Genomic DNA, 17379 nt, shown 5'->3' on the forward strand with positions numbered 1-17379 from the left:
TCATACCTTGCTGGTGAAGCAGCGGACTGACACGGACACGGCGAGGACACACAAGAATACATGACACTCGCTGCACTCACAACTACTTTATTTCAAGACATATACTTCATATCTATATACCTGTGTACCCTCACGTGTCAAAGATAATCAAGGCAAGATTAAAGGCATTTTCCAAATTTATTTGCCCACGCATACTCGGGAGTCAAAGATAGGCACCTGTCTATCATGGTGTGCAATCCTACCCTATTTCTTGCACCCCCTAACAAACATTTTTTTATTACACAATTTTCTTTTCCCTTTAGTGTTCTCCTAAAACGGCAACCTCACCATGGCTTAGAAGTATAGATGGCTGACTGATACAACCTTCTCCCCTCTTGTGAATGGGAAAAGCTTCGATTATTTCCCTGGTCAGCTGATCCTTATGGTGCGATAAAACTGTAGTGTCGTTTGCCGTGTCCGTGTCAGTGCGCGGCTTCACCAGCAAGGTATGATGATGGTGTTTAATTGTAAAACCATGTGCCATTATGCAAGAATCCAATGCTGGCATGACCGAGCGATAGTACCAAAAATGGCCAACAGCGCAAAGGCTAAAAACAAGTAAAAAAATGCTCTGATTGACGTCGAACTTCTCAGGAAGGTTCCTGTAAACAAAGTAAATTAACGGCTTTGAAAAGAAAATTCTTCACATTGCGTTCTGGATGGGAATCAAACCCTGGCCTGCAGGGTGTGAGACGAGCACGCTTCCCCGATGGCACAACAGCTCCATGGTTCTGGCTGACTAAAGGTGTGCTTAGTGCGTGCATCATTAGACGTGCGACGGCGCAGCCAATGGGCAGGAGGTGGCGCCACGTCACGAGTGTATAAAATAAATACACTTCACAAAAGAGACTATATTGCTCTCACATTCCCACATGTAAGCAGTCTTTGATGTCTCTGCCATATATTTTTTTAGACAATAGATCTTTTATGAAAATGCTATAAGTGCAGCGAACGTGGTGTTTTTACAGATGAGTTTCTAGGCGAGGTGGACATACTTCGCAGCTAACAATGCGAGCTTCAGAAGACTAATTACCAAAAATTCATTACACTTTTTATTAGTGCCCTAGTGGCAGTTGTTTAAATGATGAATTTTAGGGGAGTCACAGTTTATTGCACCCTCATTTTTTTTTAATCTTGAAAGGCAACCTAATTCGAGATATTTAAGAGTGAATTCCAGCGGTAAAGTCAGGCAATATCGAGACCTAGAGCTGCAAGAGTGCAGAGAAGGCGGCCCCGCTATCATATCAGACGCCCCGTGACAACAAGCCCGAAGGAGACCAAATGTCTCGGCCATTGGCGGCAGCTACCGATGTTGCCCGCTTTGCCTGGGAGGCACGTGCTGCTGTGCGTCAGGCCAGCATTTGACGCAGCATGCGGTCATTCAAACTCCACACTTTTTGATGGGGCGTTGGCGCCTGACATGCAGTGGCACTCGCTCAGTCTCGATCATGCCTCAAGTGAACTTTGGAATTTCATAATGAATATCTCCAATTACGTGCAATTTGCCAGATATTTAAAACATGGGTGCATACAAAAATGTCGTTGACTCCAAAACTGCCATTTACCCAACTGCCTCCAAGGCACTAATAAAAAGGTTGATTAGATTAGTGAATTCTTTAAAATTCTGAAGCTCACATCATTCACTACAAAGTATGTCCGCCTCGCTTAGGAACTCACAATGCCACATTAGCTACACTCATGAACTTTCCATAAAAAATCTTTATTACCTATAAAAAAAACCACCCTGTATATTAATGACATCAAAGCTGATATTCACTGCAATATTAAGTTGTTCGCCGACAACTGCGTTATATACGAGGAAATCACTAACCACAGTAACACTTCGTTAATACGTACCCGCTTAATAAGTGAGTCCGGTTTAAATATAGTCGCAATGAATCCTCGATCCTGTCACTACTGAACTTAATGTATTGGCTGACTGCTTAAGCCATGGTCACTTACCGCATGCCAAACAATTAGTATGTAGTATTTACTTCACTTTTGGGCATGTACAAGCCAGGAATCACAGAAGTGATGTGCACGCAGACCACAGATAGTAAAATTGCGGCGCACGGACTTTTTATGAACAGCAGACCCCACCGATAGTTCATTCATGATGATAACGTGGAAGTAGGTGATGGCCATTTCTTCTGTGACGTGGCTAATGTGTTGACTGCCAGGAAGGCGTTCACAGAGAAGTGGAGCCTGATGGAGAAACTGGCTTGTGGCCTCGTTGAGTTTGAGGAAGCTGTCGTCGCTGCAAGACCGCCATGGCAGCAAGTGAATGTAACAGATTTTTTGCTGCCTGCTCTCAAATAAAGCTTGTCTGACTGTGTGTTCGAAGGAGAACTAACTTTTCTTTTTTTTTGGGGGGGGGGGGGGGAGGTGGTAGGCCTACAGCCACTCATCTGCCACTGTTGGTTAATTAGTACATCGCTAAATGTGTACCTTATCCACGTTTCCCGCCAACTACGTGTTAACCAGGTTTTACTGTCTACTGATCACATCATGCTTAATACGTCCCTCAACACCTTATCCGACAGGCAGATGTCAATGAATACGTAAAAATCTGTAACCATGACAGTAACAAGAAAAATTGAACTGTCTAAGTTCACATAGAAGATTAACAACATACCCCTAGCTAAAGGTGAGCAGAAATATTTAGGAGTTACATTAACCAATGATCTCAGATGAGGCAACCATATTTCAAATGTCACTGCAGCTGCATTTCAAAAATTGTTATTGCCCAAAAGAAACCTTGCTCTTTCAACCAGGCCTACAAAGTTCCCAGAATATACAACTTTCACACAATGAGTTCTCGGAAATGCTAACACAGTCTGGTCTCCATATTCGAAGACTAACATAACAAAATTACAAGGAATACAAAGAAAGGCAGTCAGGTTTATACAGAACAAATTTAAGCGCACAGGTTCCCCCATTAATCTTCTGGTTCAATACGAGCTAGAAACGCTGTCCACGAGAGCAAAACATGCAGCCTTGGAATTGTTGTTTCAATTACTAAAGAATAACTATTAACATGGATGTTTCAAAACAAATATAATTTTCTCAGGCTCAACCAACACGTCACAAGTATGCATTAATGGAGTGTCCCTTTAATAATAAGGCATTCTTTGTTCCTCGTCATTAGAGAAAGAAACAACCTTGCCATACACGAACATTGCACTGTTACTGCACTGCATGCACAGAAGATTGAGCGGTCACACACTGTCGCCATGTGCGCCCTAGCACTTCTTTCGCACGTATGTCGTATGCCGCTATGTGAAACTATGCCACTTTATTACCTGAATGTTCGTATTGCGTCCAGCTCTGCGTTTTTCTTCTTTTATGTGATGATTTACTTGTGCTAACTAATGCATTTACTATTTTTGTAAAGCCTTGTTAAATGATCAAGTTTTGCTTCATTCTTTACTTTTGTCAATTCTGCCTAGTTTCATTCAGCTGTTTTTTTGTTCCTTTCACGTTGTGTAACTAATTATGTTTTCCTTTCTTTCTTTACTGTTTGAATTATTTGCCTCGTAACTGCCGACCTACCACACTCTCCAACAAGAGCAGCAGCATTGAAAAATATACATCTAATCTAGCAATCTAACAATTGATTAATGCGAGTTTCTCCTTTACTTTGTGTGCACCAGTGAACTTGCTTGTGCTTCACTGTGGCTCTAACGATCTACTACTTCATTTCCCATTGTTCTTGGCCACTGGTGAGGAGGCTGCCACACTGCTGCCTTTGCTAGTTTCGCACCCTCAGCGTGATGCATGATCAAAATGGAAAGTGAAATGAAATGTTACAAAATACTATTCGTGTAAAACCGACCTTATTTTCTGGTATATAAGTCGTACCTTTGTATAAGTCACACACCCCGGAAAAAAAAAAACAGTGTATATAAGTCATGCCGGTGTATAAGACGGACCTGTTCATTTGGTAAGTGATTTAAAAAAAGAAAATACAGTGACGTTTCCCTTCGTGAACGCAGGTCACATGCAAGCGATGATATGGACACCCCAGGCACATTTCTGTCATCGTCGTTACTGCGACTGCGACACACCGTATAAAGTTCCAAGGGTGATAACATCGTCCCTGCGTGCTGTATATGCTATATGCGCTAGTGAAAGCATGCGACAGTGAGCCGAATCCCGCACAAGCGTGGAAAGTGGGAAGGCGGCAGCATGGGATGTACTCTGGTGGCAATTAACTGAGTAGTTTGTGCAGCGGCACAAGCCATGTCTTGAAAGCGAACTGCAGATGCAACAACTTTGCAGTGCTGCTCCATCTTTCTCGCACTGCGCTCGGCAACTCGATCACGAGAAGAACCCGATACCTCCATAGCGCGCACACAACCTGTAGCAGGAGGCCATAGCATCCAATCCGATTTCGACGGCCGTTTTTCGTTTTGTTTTTTTTCAGAAAAAGAAAAAGAGAAAGCCATATATAAGTTGCACCGCTGTATAAGACACACTGACGAAAATAACCGTGAGTTATGCACTGGAAAACACAGAATATAAAACATGAATATGGTTGCGTGAATTTTATTACATGTGTAAAAGATTTATTATGCTAGTTTATCCATGTACTCAAGAATAAACTATGTCACATGGTTTTAATGTGCCAAGTGTCACATGGACACTTGGCACATTAAATAAATTTTTTTGGCACTTTAAGCCTTTCTAAAAAATTACATTTGTATGTCCTTTTGTCAAAATAAGTCACTGAAAAATTTAAAGCTGCAAAAGGAAATATGAGCCTCAAGCTCACTGTGGCAGCTTTAGATAACACTATTGCAACGTGCTTGCAACCTCAAGCATTCTTAGCCCATGAAAAATGGAAATGTGCATCGCTCGCTGCTGTCCTCGTTTCCAGGCTCCTATCAAATCAACTTTCAGGTAACCTGAACCAATTATAAATGTCTTACTAAGGTTAAATTAGTGAAAGTGAACTGTAGTATGTTTGAATACGTAGGAATCCAAACTACATGTAAAATTTAATATGAGTATAAAACGTCAAAACCTCGTGAGCACATCTATTTCAGTGGTAACTCAAGACACTGCAAATGAGGACTACTTACAAATCACAAATTATTTGGCCAAACAAGAAATGTGTTTGCTTGCCACAGAAGCTCTCATACTTCACTACTTTTGAATTTCAACACAGCCTCTGTTTAACTGTTGCAAGGAAACAGCTTCCAGCAGACAACCTGCATAATGACATTCTCAACACACACAAGGCTTTCATTCACTTGTGGCAGTTATCAATGCAAAGGCACTGAACACAAAGTTGGGTCATGTCATCCGGAGCCATAAGGCACCAAAATAAGTGTTAAATAAAGATGCTAACTTTTTTCTACGCATAATATTCACAGCAACCTTCAAAAAAAAAATTGAGTTTTTAGGAACTTACATGCTCCAAGAGAGCGTTTTATGGATTAAAGCAACACTCTATTAAGTTGAAAACAGAATGCTGTTATCACCAAGAAGCAAAATTTTTAAAAATCATGCATGATCAAAAAGACTGAGAGAAAATGACCACAAACAAACTTAAAGCTGCAAACCAGGTGGGACTCGCTCAACTTTCAGATAGCACCGAGCTTGCAGCCATTTGCTTAAACAAAATTTCATAAGCTTAGTCAAAACTCAAGTTGAATTTCAAAGCATTTTACAAAATGCAGCTGTTTTCAAAGGACTTTAAATGGCATTCATGGTTTTTAACCCTTTGAGGGTCGATTTTTTTCGCCATATGCGACCGGCCAGGGTCGATCTTTTTTTTTATTGCAAATTCCTATTCTTCTTAGGGACTTACTTCGAAAAAAATTAACCGCAATTTTTCTAGGGTGACCGTAAAGTGCGAAAAAAATATTTTGCGTTGGTATATATGTACTCTTCATTCATGAATAACAACAATAAAAAAGGAAATAAACTTATAAGAATTAAGAATATGATGCATTTTTATACGCATAGTTCAAGGCCTTGAATGTGCACCCACGAGAATATTTCGCAAGACTCAAATTTTCTTGCCCTTACACTAATACCTAATATGTACATCTATAGCGTAATTGAACTGTGTAGGTGCGTGCACTCAAGAAAACTGTGTGGTTGTGTGCCCGTGAAAAAAGCACAACGTGCGACAGACTTCTGCTAATCTTCATCTTATCACCAACCAGAGGCACTTAGTTTTCGCGAGTGTCAAAAAAAAAAAAAAAAAAAAAAAAAAAAAAAAAAACCTATGCAAACGCATGCACGGCGGCATCCATCCTATGCGCACCGCTGTGAGCACTAAACGAGCGACAAATAGGCGATTGCCCTTATATTCACGTCACTGACCCTGAAAGGGTTAAAGGACCACTATGAAATCAGCCAGCAAAAGATTCAACGATTACGATACTCCCTAACGTGAAATTTGAGTGAACCTCTATAAGTGTTTTCATTTTGCAATATATTGGGTGGTGCGGACTATCTGTCTCGTGTAGCACGTCAAACGGAACGAAGTGTGGTGCGACTGCCTCGCTAATTGGGAGATCATGAGAGGCAGCGAGTGGGTGACACATGGGTGCGATTCACAGCAGCCACCAGCAACAGACCTCTGCTCATGTAGCGCTTCGTTTCCACATATGGTATCGAAGGACACACTCCGCATACCTTATCATTAGCATCATCGGTGAACAGATGATGCGTGCTACTCTGGCACCATCTCGTAGCCATCATCGCCGCAGAGCCTGTCTTGTGTGGCACTATGCTTTTCTTCTCACGCTTTCGCCATACCCTCCTCTTCCAATTTTATTCTCGCTATCGCCGTCTTACATCCACGCTCCGCATTCACTCTTTCATCCTTCACCGTGCTCATTTGCTCAGTTACGAGGGACACCGACACTCGACGTAGGAATGGGCACCTAAGAGCTGCGCTCTAGGAGAAGCTTTTCATAGTGACACTTACCTCACCAGTGATGCAGAGGTTGTACCTGACACAAAGACTGTGGTCACTCAGCGACTCATCCAGGGGAATGTGCTCAGCCTCGTCAATGCTCACCCACTCCCATCCTGCAACATAAAGAGCACTCCTTATGGTAGGAAAGCAAAAGCGAAATCAATGGGCTGTCATCATTGGTTGAAAATGTAATGCGCAACTTACATTCATACAATATTGTGAGCCCTGGAAAAAAAAACTAGGGCATTGCATTTTAGTACAACCATTGCCTGATTATCACACAGCCACGGGCGAGACTGTAACTATGTGAACGACGTATCAACATGCCGAGCACATGGCACGCCAACGGCCGCCTTGAAGAAGCTGTTGTGACCACAAAAGTGACGCCATGGCCTCCGCTATCAAAATGTGAGTCGCCCAATTGCAGAGGCCATGGGAACCCCAGGTTGAGCAGACTTGGCAACCAAGGGGTACCGACTTCCACTAATACCCTGCTGCTATTGGCACATTTTAATGTCATGCGAGACTGAACTGTGGCATCTAAAGCTGCAAAAATTTGATTTGAGGGTAACCTTCATTTTGCTTGAGCTAATTATCAAAATTAACCCTGGTGGCCCAACAAACCTTGGCGGTGGATGCGGAATGCCCTTTCTGCCCAGGCATCACGTGGATGTGAACTTTTTGGTTGAAGGCGAATGGTCAATAAACCCACACGTTACCTGAAGGCATCAATGCTGTCGGATTCAAGACCCTCGTTACGTAATGAACAAGAGGAACGGAAACTGAGGGGCCAGATTTTGATCAGTCATATAAGAAGCCAACTGTATAGCTCACTGCGTGCACGGCCCCACATTGGTATAGACACCAATTTTTTCTTGTTTTCTTTCCCCTGACCTTCAGTCATGCTTATCCACATGTTGACTTATCTCACTTTCAGAAACTGCTGCAGCTACAGGTGAAGACTGCGTCGACCGCGCCTATGTCTGGGCAGCATGCGTACATAGATCCGACATGGAACTTCTTCCTGGAAGTGCCTGCTGCAGGCAAAGCACAGTACGAGACCTGCGGAGTTATTTTGAAGACGCCTACTGGTACTACAACGATGCTTGAACTTGACGAGACATCCAGGCAAGTACAAAGAATACTCAGAATTGCATCAACTTTACAGTTTGCCAAAAAAGAAAAGTGAATCAAAGGGGCTGTCACCGCAGCTGACCATGGCCAGTTTGTTTAAGCCGAAATTTCAGCTGTCATCAATAAAAACACGAAATGACCAAGAAGAATGCAGGCATTTATTGCCCACAGCCTGACCATAAAGCATGGCCGAAGAACAAAGATTCAAGACGATGCACTTTGCAATTCTGGAGTACATCGTTCCATCGCAGAAGACCTCTTCACGAACAGCAATTCTGAATATGTACGCGACCATGAAAAATGAACTGAAGAAGCTAGGTGCGTGTTTGACAACAGTGGTGCCGAGTGCTTCTTTAACAGCAGATGGGTGGATACTGAGAGCAGGCGAGAGCTACGTGTGTGTGATGGCCCACATAATGGATTATGACTTCATATGCAACACATACACCCTCGCCTGCAAACCAATGCCACAGGATGACACTGCAGAAAAAATAGTTTAGTTTTTATGAGATGTGACCGAAGAGTGGGGTCTACCCAACAACAGCTCGACTTTTGTCATTACTGACAATGGCAGGAACTTTGTTTCAGCTGCTGCCAAATCCCATTGGTCAGGACTTCTGTTTCACACATCCCCACACCCTGCAGCTGTGCATATATGATGGCAAAAGGGAAGTGGCAAGTTTTCCCCAGCTTTGTGCGAAGTCTCGATTGATTGTGGGTCAATACAAAAGAAGCATGCATGGACGTGCTCGGCTTATGGACATCCACAAGGACGTGGCCAAGCATAAAGTGATTCAAGACATCCCAACATGCTGGAACAATGAGAACATGGCCATGATAGAGAGACTCACCAAACTCTGTGCCCCAATTTCAGTAGAACTTTATGAATCTGATGTGCACAACTTGAGCTCCAAAGAATGGAAATTAATGGCTGTGGCTGTAAGAGTATTGCAGTGCCTAGACCAAGCAACGGCCAAGCTGTGTGCAAACTGCTATCCTACACTTTCCCAAATGATACTGCTCATGCATTGTACGAAAGTGGTGCTGAATGTCTGAAGGTGAGGAAGCAGCATCATTTGCAAAGAGCCTTCTGCGCACTCTTGCAACAATGTTCCTTGGCTTTAAAATGGCACATGTACCAGCAAATGCAACGCTAGTTGACCCTCACTACAAAGACATTTGCTACACTGAAGTGGCAAGAAAAATGGGCAAAAGACACACTTGCAATTGCAGCAAATGAGCTCATGCCAGCCCAAAACAACTCTGCCCGGACATCTACATGCCCAGACATGGAGAAGCCTCCCGCTAACTTGACTCTGTGGAGTGTTTTTAGCGGCACGAGCATCGAGTGACGCTCTTGTTTCTTGCACAGCACTTCCGATTCACCTCCTGAGACGACCGGGGAGGAAATTCAACATAAATCAGAAAAAAAGATAGAAAAAAAAAGTGCAGCACAAAATTCATGGGTTTTATTATAGATATGATATCAGAGCATAAGTTTAGTTACAATTTGAGTTACTGAAGTGTCTGGAATAATCACAATGAATTAGAGATCACTGATTACTGCACACCCCAAAGCACAGAATAGCAGACTTTCAAGACCTGCCACGTGAGCACAACTAGGGTGAAATTTCTGGAAACCCAGAAGTAGAAAGTTGAAATAATGACGTCACTAATGAAGTCACTAATGACGTCACACACAAGAAGGTGGCATGATATTTAACTGGCTAATTAATGGAAAACAGTTGCCTCTGAGTTCTGTTCCTGCGTTGCATTTGCCTAAACCTAAAGAACACCAATGTCGAGTTGCGAGTGCCACTAAGAGACACCTAAGTGATGATGATATGTAATGTTTATTGGTGCAAGGGCCAAGTGTGGCCAAAGAGCGCCAAGACAGTGGTGATGAGCACTGAATGAACTTATGGCTGATGTGACGTGGCTGTAGAGAGGCCTAAAACTGAGAGCTATAAGTTGCATAAATTACGCAAGGAATAAAAATATGAGAATGGCTAAAGTAGGGTATGCTATAAGTATAGGATGTACAACAACGGTGTAATAGCGTTAGATGAATAAAAATGAACAGGTGATTGTTGTTGACGAATAGCACAACAGCCTCAGCGGGTCCCTTGAGTACAAGGGCCTGGAGGCATGTGCTATAACAAAGGTTTACATCGCAACCGTGGCCTCTCGCAAGAGGCCGTGTTATGAATTTCTTGGACAGAAAACGTGGTGCGTGTCAACATCGTTTAGAAAGGCTAAGGTAGATTGCATGTGAAATAGCGGTTCTCTGCCTAGAAACAGTGCCAGGTGAAGTGGTATACACTGACTGTATGCTAAAGGGAAGTGTTTTTTCCTCTCGACTTATGTTTCACGGCATTCTAGGAAGACATGCTGAACACTTTGAGTGTCTCCCCACATCTACTACACATTGGATGTTCACCATCACTCAACAAAAAGCTATGTGTACCGTAAGTGTGCCCTATTCTGAGACGACAGAATAGGACATCACTTCGTCTGGACTTGGTCAGTGATGACCAGTATCCTAAATGTGGCTTAACTATGTGGAGTTTATTAAGGGTTTCAGCGTCCCATTTATACTGCCAGTAAGTTCTGAGTTTTTTCCGTAAGTATGGCTTTAGGTCTGAGACCGGAACGGCTACGGACATGTTGCAAGCTTTTGTGTCTAAGGAGGTAGCAATTCGGTCTGCCAGGACGTTACCTTCAATACCTCTGTGTCCAGGCACCCAGCACATCGTTACATGTTGGCCAGAGGCATAAATAGTATAGAGGAGAGAGAAAAGATCTGCAATTACTGGATTTGTGTGGTTGAAGCATGACATCAATGTTTTCACAACGCTTAATGAGTCTGTGTATATGACCGACCGCCTTATGTAGTTTTAATTGTTTGATGTGTTTCGCAGCCGACCACAGTGCATACGCCTCTGCTGTAAAGATGCTTGTTTGAGGCTGCAGAACATCGGACTCGGAAAAGGATGGGCCGACGGCTGCATATGACATGCCAGCATGTGACTTAGACGCATCTGTGTAATACTCTGGACACGGGTATTTAAATTGTAATTCCAGAAAATACATATGAATGTGCGTCTCTGGAGCATGCTTCGTTACCTCCACAAATGACGTGTCACAGTCAACGATTCGCCACAACTACGGTGGAAACGGCTAGGCAGAAGCCATTAGACTATTTTCATGAATAGGAACATCCATCTCCTCGCTCAGCTTTGTCACACGGATCGAGAATGGCTCTCTGGCTGTAGGTTTGTTACGAAAGAGTGTTGCAGAGGTCATATCGTTTATGGTGGGATAACAAGGATGGTTTTTGTTATCATTTACTTTCAGAAAATAATTAAATGTAGAATATGACCGCTGCAGATCGAGTGACCATTCATTCGATTCGACATAGAGGCTTTGAATCGGACTCGTCCTAAAGGCGCCGGTGGCGAGGCAGATACCAAGATGATGCACAGGGTCCAGCATCTTGAGAGCACTGGGTGTAGCTGAGTGATACACAACGGCACCGTAGTCTAACCGCGATCGTACAAGGCTCCTGTAGAGGTTCATGAGGCATTTCCTGTCGCTTCCCCATGTTGTATGTGACAGTATCTTCAGGATGTTCATTGTTTTAAGGCATTTAGCTTTCAAATACTTGATATGAGGAATGAAGGTTAGTTTTGAGTCGAGTATTATGCCTAAAAATTTATGTTCAGTGTTGAGTGGTATGTGTTGTCCATGCAGCATAATATCAGGACCTTGTATCAAGCCTCTCTTCCTAGAAAAAGTACACAGGAGCTTTTGAGGGGGTTTAGCTTGAAGCCATTTTCATTTGCCCATTTAGAGACCTTGTTCAGTCCGAGTTGGACTTGGCGCTCGCAGACAGCAAGGTTACAAGACTTAAATCCTAGTTGCACATTGTCTACATATATTGAATAAAACATTGAGGATGGAATGACTTTCTGGAGGGAATTCATTTTCACAATGAAGAGGGTGCAACTAAGCATGCCCCCTTGTGGCGCACCAGTCTCTTGAGTGAATAGCCTGGACAGGGCATTGCCCACTCTAACACGGAACGTGCGGTTAGTCAAGTAGTTTTCTATCATATTTAGCATATTGCCGCGTGTGCCCATCGCAGAGAGGTCTCAGAGGATTCCAAATCGCCATGTTGTGTCATAGGCTTTCTCCAAGTCCAGAAATACAGAGAGAAAATATTGTTTGTGTATATAAGCCTCTCTAATATTTGCTTCAATGCGAACAAGGTGGTCTATTGTTGACCTACCCTCCCTGAAACCACATTGAAGGGGATCAAGTAGACGGTTGCTTCCCAGGAAATAGATTAGAAGTTGATTTACCATTTTTTCATATAACTTACACATGCAGCTTGTTAGTGCTATTGGCCTATAACTACTGGCTAATGTGGGGTCTTTGCCTTGCTTATGAATTGAGATGACAATCGCTTCTTTCCATGAGGATGGAATATGCCCAGATACCCACATGGTGTTGTAAAGAGACAGAAGTGTGTTCAATGTTTCTGGATGCATATTCTTGATCACTGCATACATTATGCGGTCACCACCTGGTGCTGAGTTGCTGCAGGAAATGAGATCAGCCTTCAGTTCAGCAAAACTAAAGGGACAGTTGTAAGGTTCATCTGCTGCGCATTTTCGTTCAAGGCGCTCTCGCTCTATGCATTTCTTGAACTTTAGGAAAGTTGGTGCATAGTGTGATGCACTAGAAGTATTTTGAAAATGCTTACCCAGGAAGTCTGTCTGATCTTTCATGGTGTCGCCTAGAGCATTTACTAAAGGAAGTGGTTGTGTTTCTCTTCCCTTTAATCTGTTCACCCTGTTCCATACTTTACCCTCATCTTTGTAAGAATTGATACTACATATGTACCTTTCCCAGCTTTCTCGCTTAGCACGTCGTCGTGTTCTCCTGCCCTGCGATTTTGCCTTCTTGAAATTAATGAGGTTCTCCGCAGTTGGAGAGTCACGAAGCAGGCTCCAAGCTTTATTTTATTTTTTCCGTGCCTCTTTGCATTCGTCATTCCACCAAGGCAAACAATGCTTATTAGCAAGTCCGTTAGTTTGTTTTACACATTTTTCAGCAGAGTCAATAATAAAAACTGTTAAATATGCCACACCATCATCTATGTTTAAAGAGCTCAAATCATCGTACTGTAAATATGTAATCTCCTGAAACAGTTCCCAATCCGACGAGTCGATTTTCCATCGGGGAAACTGTGGAGGGCATTCAGTGTGTTTTGTTAAATTTAAGAGAATAGGAAAGTGGTCACTTCCGTACGGGTTTTTCAGGACCTTCCAATCAAGGTATGGAATTAGAGATGGAGGGGCTATGGTTAGGTCTATTGAAGAATATGATTTGTGTGTAGTGCTATAAAAGGTGGGTTCTTTTTTATTCAGAAGAACTGCACCGGTACATAAAAGAAAGTCTTCTATAGTACGCCCTCTTGCATCACAGCGCGAGTCGCCCCATAGCGTATTATGGGCGTTCACATCACCTGTTAAAATGAATAGTTCTGGAAGCTGATTGACTAGCATTTCAAGATCCCTTAGTTGCAAGCGATGTTCAGGTGGTATGTAGAGGGAACAGACCATAACCAACCTGTCGAATAGAATCGCCCTAACCACTACTGCCTCAAAATTAGTTTGAAGGTGGAGGTGTTGGCAAGCAACTGACCTCTGAGCTCTAATAGCCACGCCACCAAACGCATCATGGCCATCATTGCTATCTTTCCGGAACAATGTGTATTGAGTTAAGAAGTTTGTATTTGATGTTTTCAAGTGTGTTTCCTGAACGCAGAACAGCCTAGGATTAAACTCTTGTATTATTTCTTTGATGTCATCTAAGTTGTTTAGAATGCCACGGGCATTCCAATCAATAATTTGTACAGCCATTTTATTACGATGAGAAATGTTCTGTGTTCAGGTGTGTAGTGGCGTACTTTAGGCATCGGCGTACGTTGTGGTGTGGAATGGCGAGCACCTTTTTCGTGCTTCCTTGAAAGAGATGTTTTTGTGCACTTTTAGGGTGATTATTTCCTTTTCTTTTTTCCAGTTGGGACAAGATCGGGAGTATGCTGGATGTTCACCTTCACAGTTTACACAGCGAGGTGTTGCTTCACATTTATCTGAGGCGTGGCCTTGGACTCCACATTTTGCACATGTGAGTTTACCACGGCAGCTCTGCGATCCGTGACCAAATCTCTGACATTGGAAGCATCTTCTTGGATTAGGGATGTATGGTCTGACAGCTATCTCTGTGTATCCAGTTTCTATTGTTTGTGGCAGATCGCAAGTGGCAAATGTGAGGATCAGGTGCTTTGTAGGAATTTCTTTATTTTCTCTTCAGATAATGATTCTTTGTACGTTAGTGACATTTTGCTCTTTCCAGCCCTCTAACAGCTCTGTTTCGGACAAGTCAATGAGATCTGCATCAGATACTACACCACGTGCTGTGTTCATAGACCGATGAGGGGAAACGGTAACAGGAATATCTCCGAATTCTCCAAAGATGGATGTTTTTACTGTTCAAGTGTGTATCGCGCATGACTAAAGCAGGGTACACACAAGAACTTTGGCTTTCCAAGCGTCACACATATGGTGCTAATAACTGAAAGGTTTCACAATTCTAAAGAAAGGTGAGCAGGAGAAACCCGCCACAAAAAAGTGGGCCATTGCTGCGAACGAGCAGAAACCGGCCAGGGTCAAGTCTGAGATTCGGGACATGCTCACCGCACTGGGCGAGAGCATCAAATATACCATATTTACTCGCATAATGGATGCACTCGCGCCATGAACACAGCCCCCATTTTTCCAATCAAGAAGTGTTTTTTTTTCTTTTTCTCGCATAATGATCGCACCCTGAACTTGCTGTCATGAAATAGGAGACACAGGGTACGATTCGGCATCTGATATGGCGTTTGGTGGGTGGGATTGTGTCCGATGCGTTGTCAGACGCTGAATCTGACCGTGTCTCCTACTTTTATTGCGATAATAATTATATGGACGTCCCAGGTGCATTTTTGCTGTCGTCGCCGCCAAGCGCCGCATGGTGTAGGTATGAGCAAAAGCATGTGAGGGAAACCGACAATCGCGGCTCAATCTCCCGTATACAACGGAGGAGAGCGGGAAGGAAACACGCCGTCTTCTGTTGCATGCATGGCATCGTGGGGAGGGTGCGCGGCGTTTTACTCCAGCAGCCAGAAACTGCGCATTTTGTGGCTGCGGCGAGCCCAATCTTCAAAGCAATCTGCGTAGGGGGCTGGGTTGATGGCGGTTCATACCTTTATGCATGCTGCGTTCTTGCCGCTCAGTTTGCGTTGAAGCGAATGTTTGCAAGTTTATATGGCCAATAAAAGTACTATCTTTACTTCGTGTAGCTGTCTACACATTTGCTATCGTAATCAATGGTGCGCACTTCGGGTGAAACTGACTTTTTCAAAGGTGGCCGCAGAGAAACATCGCTAAAAATTTTACTCCAAATAATGAATGCACCCCAAACTTTGCGCATATCTTTAGGGAAAAAAAGTGCGTTCATTAAGCGAGTAAATACGGTATTAACAAGAGACTGACGCAATTCCAGAGTGGCATGGCTGCAATGGAGGAGCGCACCAACCAGATATTACTTTAGATTGAAACATACCTATAAAACGTGGTGGCCCCGGCTCTAGCGACCAAAGTCTCCAAACCTCTTACACAGCGGACAAAGGTTAAAAGCCTGACTAAACTACACAGCGTCTTTTAACAAAACCAGGATGGCTGCGCAAACTAGTCAGTTTAGAATATGGCAGTGGAACTGAAGGGGTTTCCAATGCAAAAAGGCCTCTCTACAGCAGTTCTTTCACTCTCCCTCAGAGAAACTGCACATTATTTTATTACAAGAAACGTTAACCTGAAATGTCGCACTGCCTGGTTACCGGTCAGAAGACAGACACGACGACGGAGGAAGAGGAGTCGCGGTCCTCACCTGCAACAGGGCCACGCACGTCAACCACAATCTAAAAGATGATGGGAAGCAAGCTAGAGTACGTCATTGTATAAGTCATCCCAAATGCGGCCATAGGCAATCGAGACAGCCTATTAGTCCTAAACGTCTACAGTAGCCCTAAGGATCTGAGAAAGATATTCAAGCTGCTGCTGACCAAGGCAGTATGACTGGCCCATGGCTCACCCCTGGTGAACGCCGGAGACTTTAATGCCCCCTACCATGTCTGGGGTTATCCCTATGACACAAACAAAGGGGAAAGTGCCTGGCGCGAGGCGTCTGACTTCGATCTGGTGCTGATCACTGACCCGGCATTCCTCACTAGGTGCGGCACGTCGACGAGTCGCGACACGACTCCAGACCTGACCCTCGTGCGGGATGCAGTAGAACCGCGCTTGTCCAACCTGAACCAAAGCCAGGGAAGTGATCACTGCATATTAGCCACGAGCCTGCGGATTAGACAGAAGAAGCTGCGCAAGTTCCAGTTTGTTGACTGGGATGCTTTCCGAAAGACCAGAAAACAAAGGGCGCACGAAAAAAACAAACCCAGTCTGGAACAATGGACTGCATAGTTGAGGGAGGACTTATGTGGTGTCTAAAGTACATAAAAAAAATTTGATAGACTCAACTATTGTTGACATCTACGCAATGTGAAGCGTCACATGTATCATTGCAGCATGAGACATCAACGCACGTTGAGCTTGTGGTGCTCCAGCGGCCCGAGACACGTTTTATTTTCCTATTACGTGGTGTTTTAAGAGGGCAACGGGAAACCAAAGCGAAATTGAGCTGGTGGGCAACGCCGGATGCTGTCAAAGCGAAATGTGATGCGCACATTGCACTGCCTGCAGCAGGGAAGGGCGGTGCATTTGGATTATTGCCTACTAAAAGCGACCAGTACGCTAACAATGTCACTACGCTCCATATGCTGTAGCACAGATAGGTAAAGATGCTTATCGCAATATACTGGTTTGGCGGCGATAGCTGTGAATGCGGCATGCGATGACCCGGCCGGGATTTGCTGGTACCGGAATAAGAAACTGTGCGCGCCCGTTGTTTTCACGTGAGACGAGCAGTTATATACTGTTCTCGATCGCGCACACCTCGCACATTTTTTTTTGTTCGCATGGGATCTAGCGGCTGAAAAACGTATACGATCGCAGTCTACAGCAGGGAACGGTGCTGCGTTTCAGTTATTGCCTATTAAAAGCGTGCGCTACGCTTCCGAAGGTACCGTGCACTCTTAAACA

The 17379-nt window shown here is 43.8% G+C and overlaps 1 protein-coding gene across 1 annotated transcript in view; it reads right to left on the reverse strand.

Moving 5' to 3' along the window:
* Positions 1 to 17379, reverse strand: part of LOC142566708 (endoplasmic reticulum transmembrane helix translocase) — a 311329-nt gene that overhangs the window by 78776 nt on the left and 215174 nt on the right. The window contains exon 16 of the mRNA XM_075677546.1: positions 6986 to 7089. Coding sequence (XP_075533661.1) covers positions 6986 to 7089 — 104 coding nt within the window. The remainder of the gene's footprint in view (positions 1 to 6985; positions 7090 to 17379) is intronic.

This window comes from Dermacentor variabilis, unplaced genomic scaffold (assembly GCF_050947875.1).
Source record: "Dermacentor variabilis isolate Ectoservices unplaced genomic scaffold, ASM5094787v1 scaffold_13, whole genome shotgun sequence".
In the NCBI taxonomy this organism is placed as follows: Eukaryota; Metazoa; Arthropoda; class Arachnida; order Ixodida; family Ixodidae; genus Dermacentor; species Dermacentor variabilis.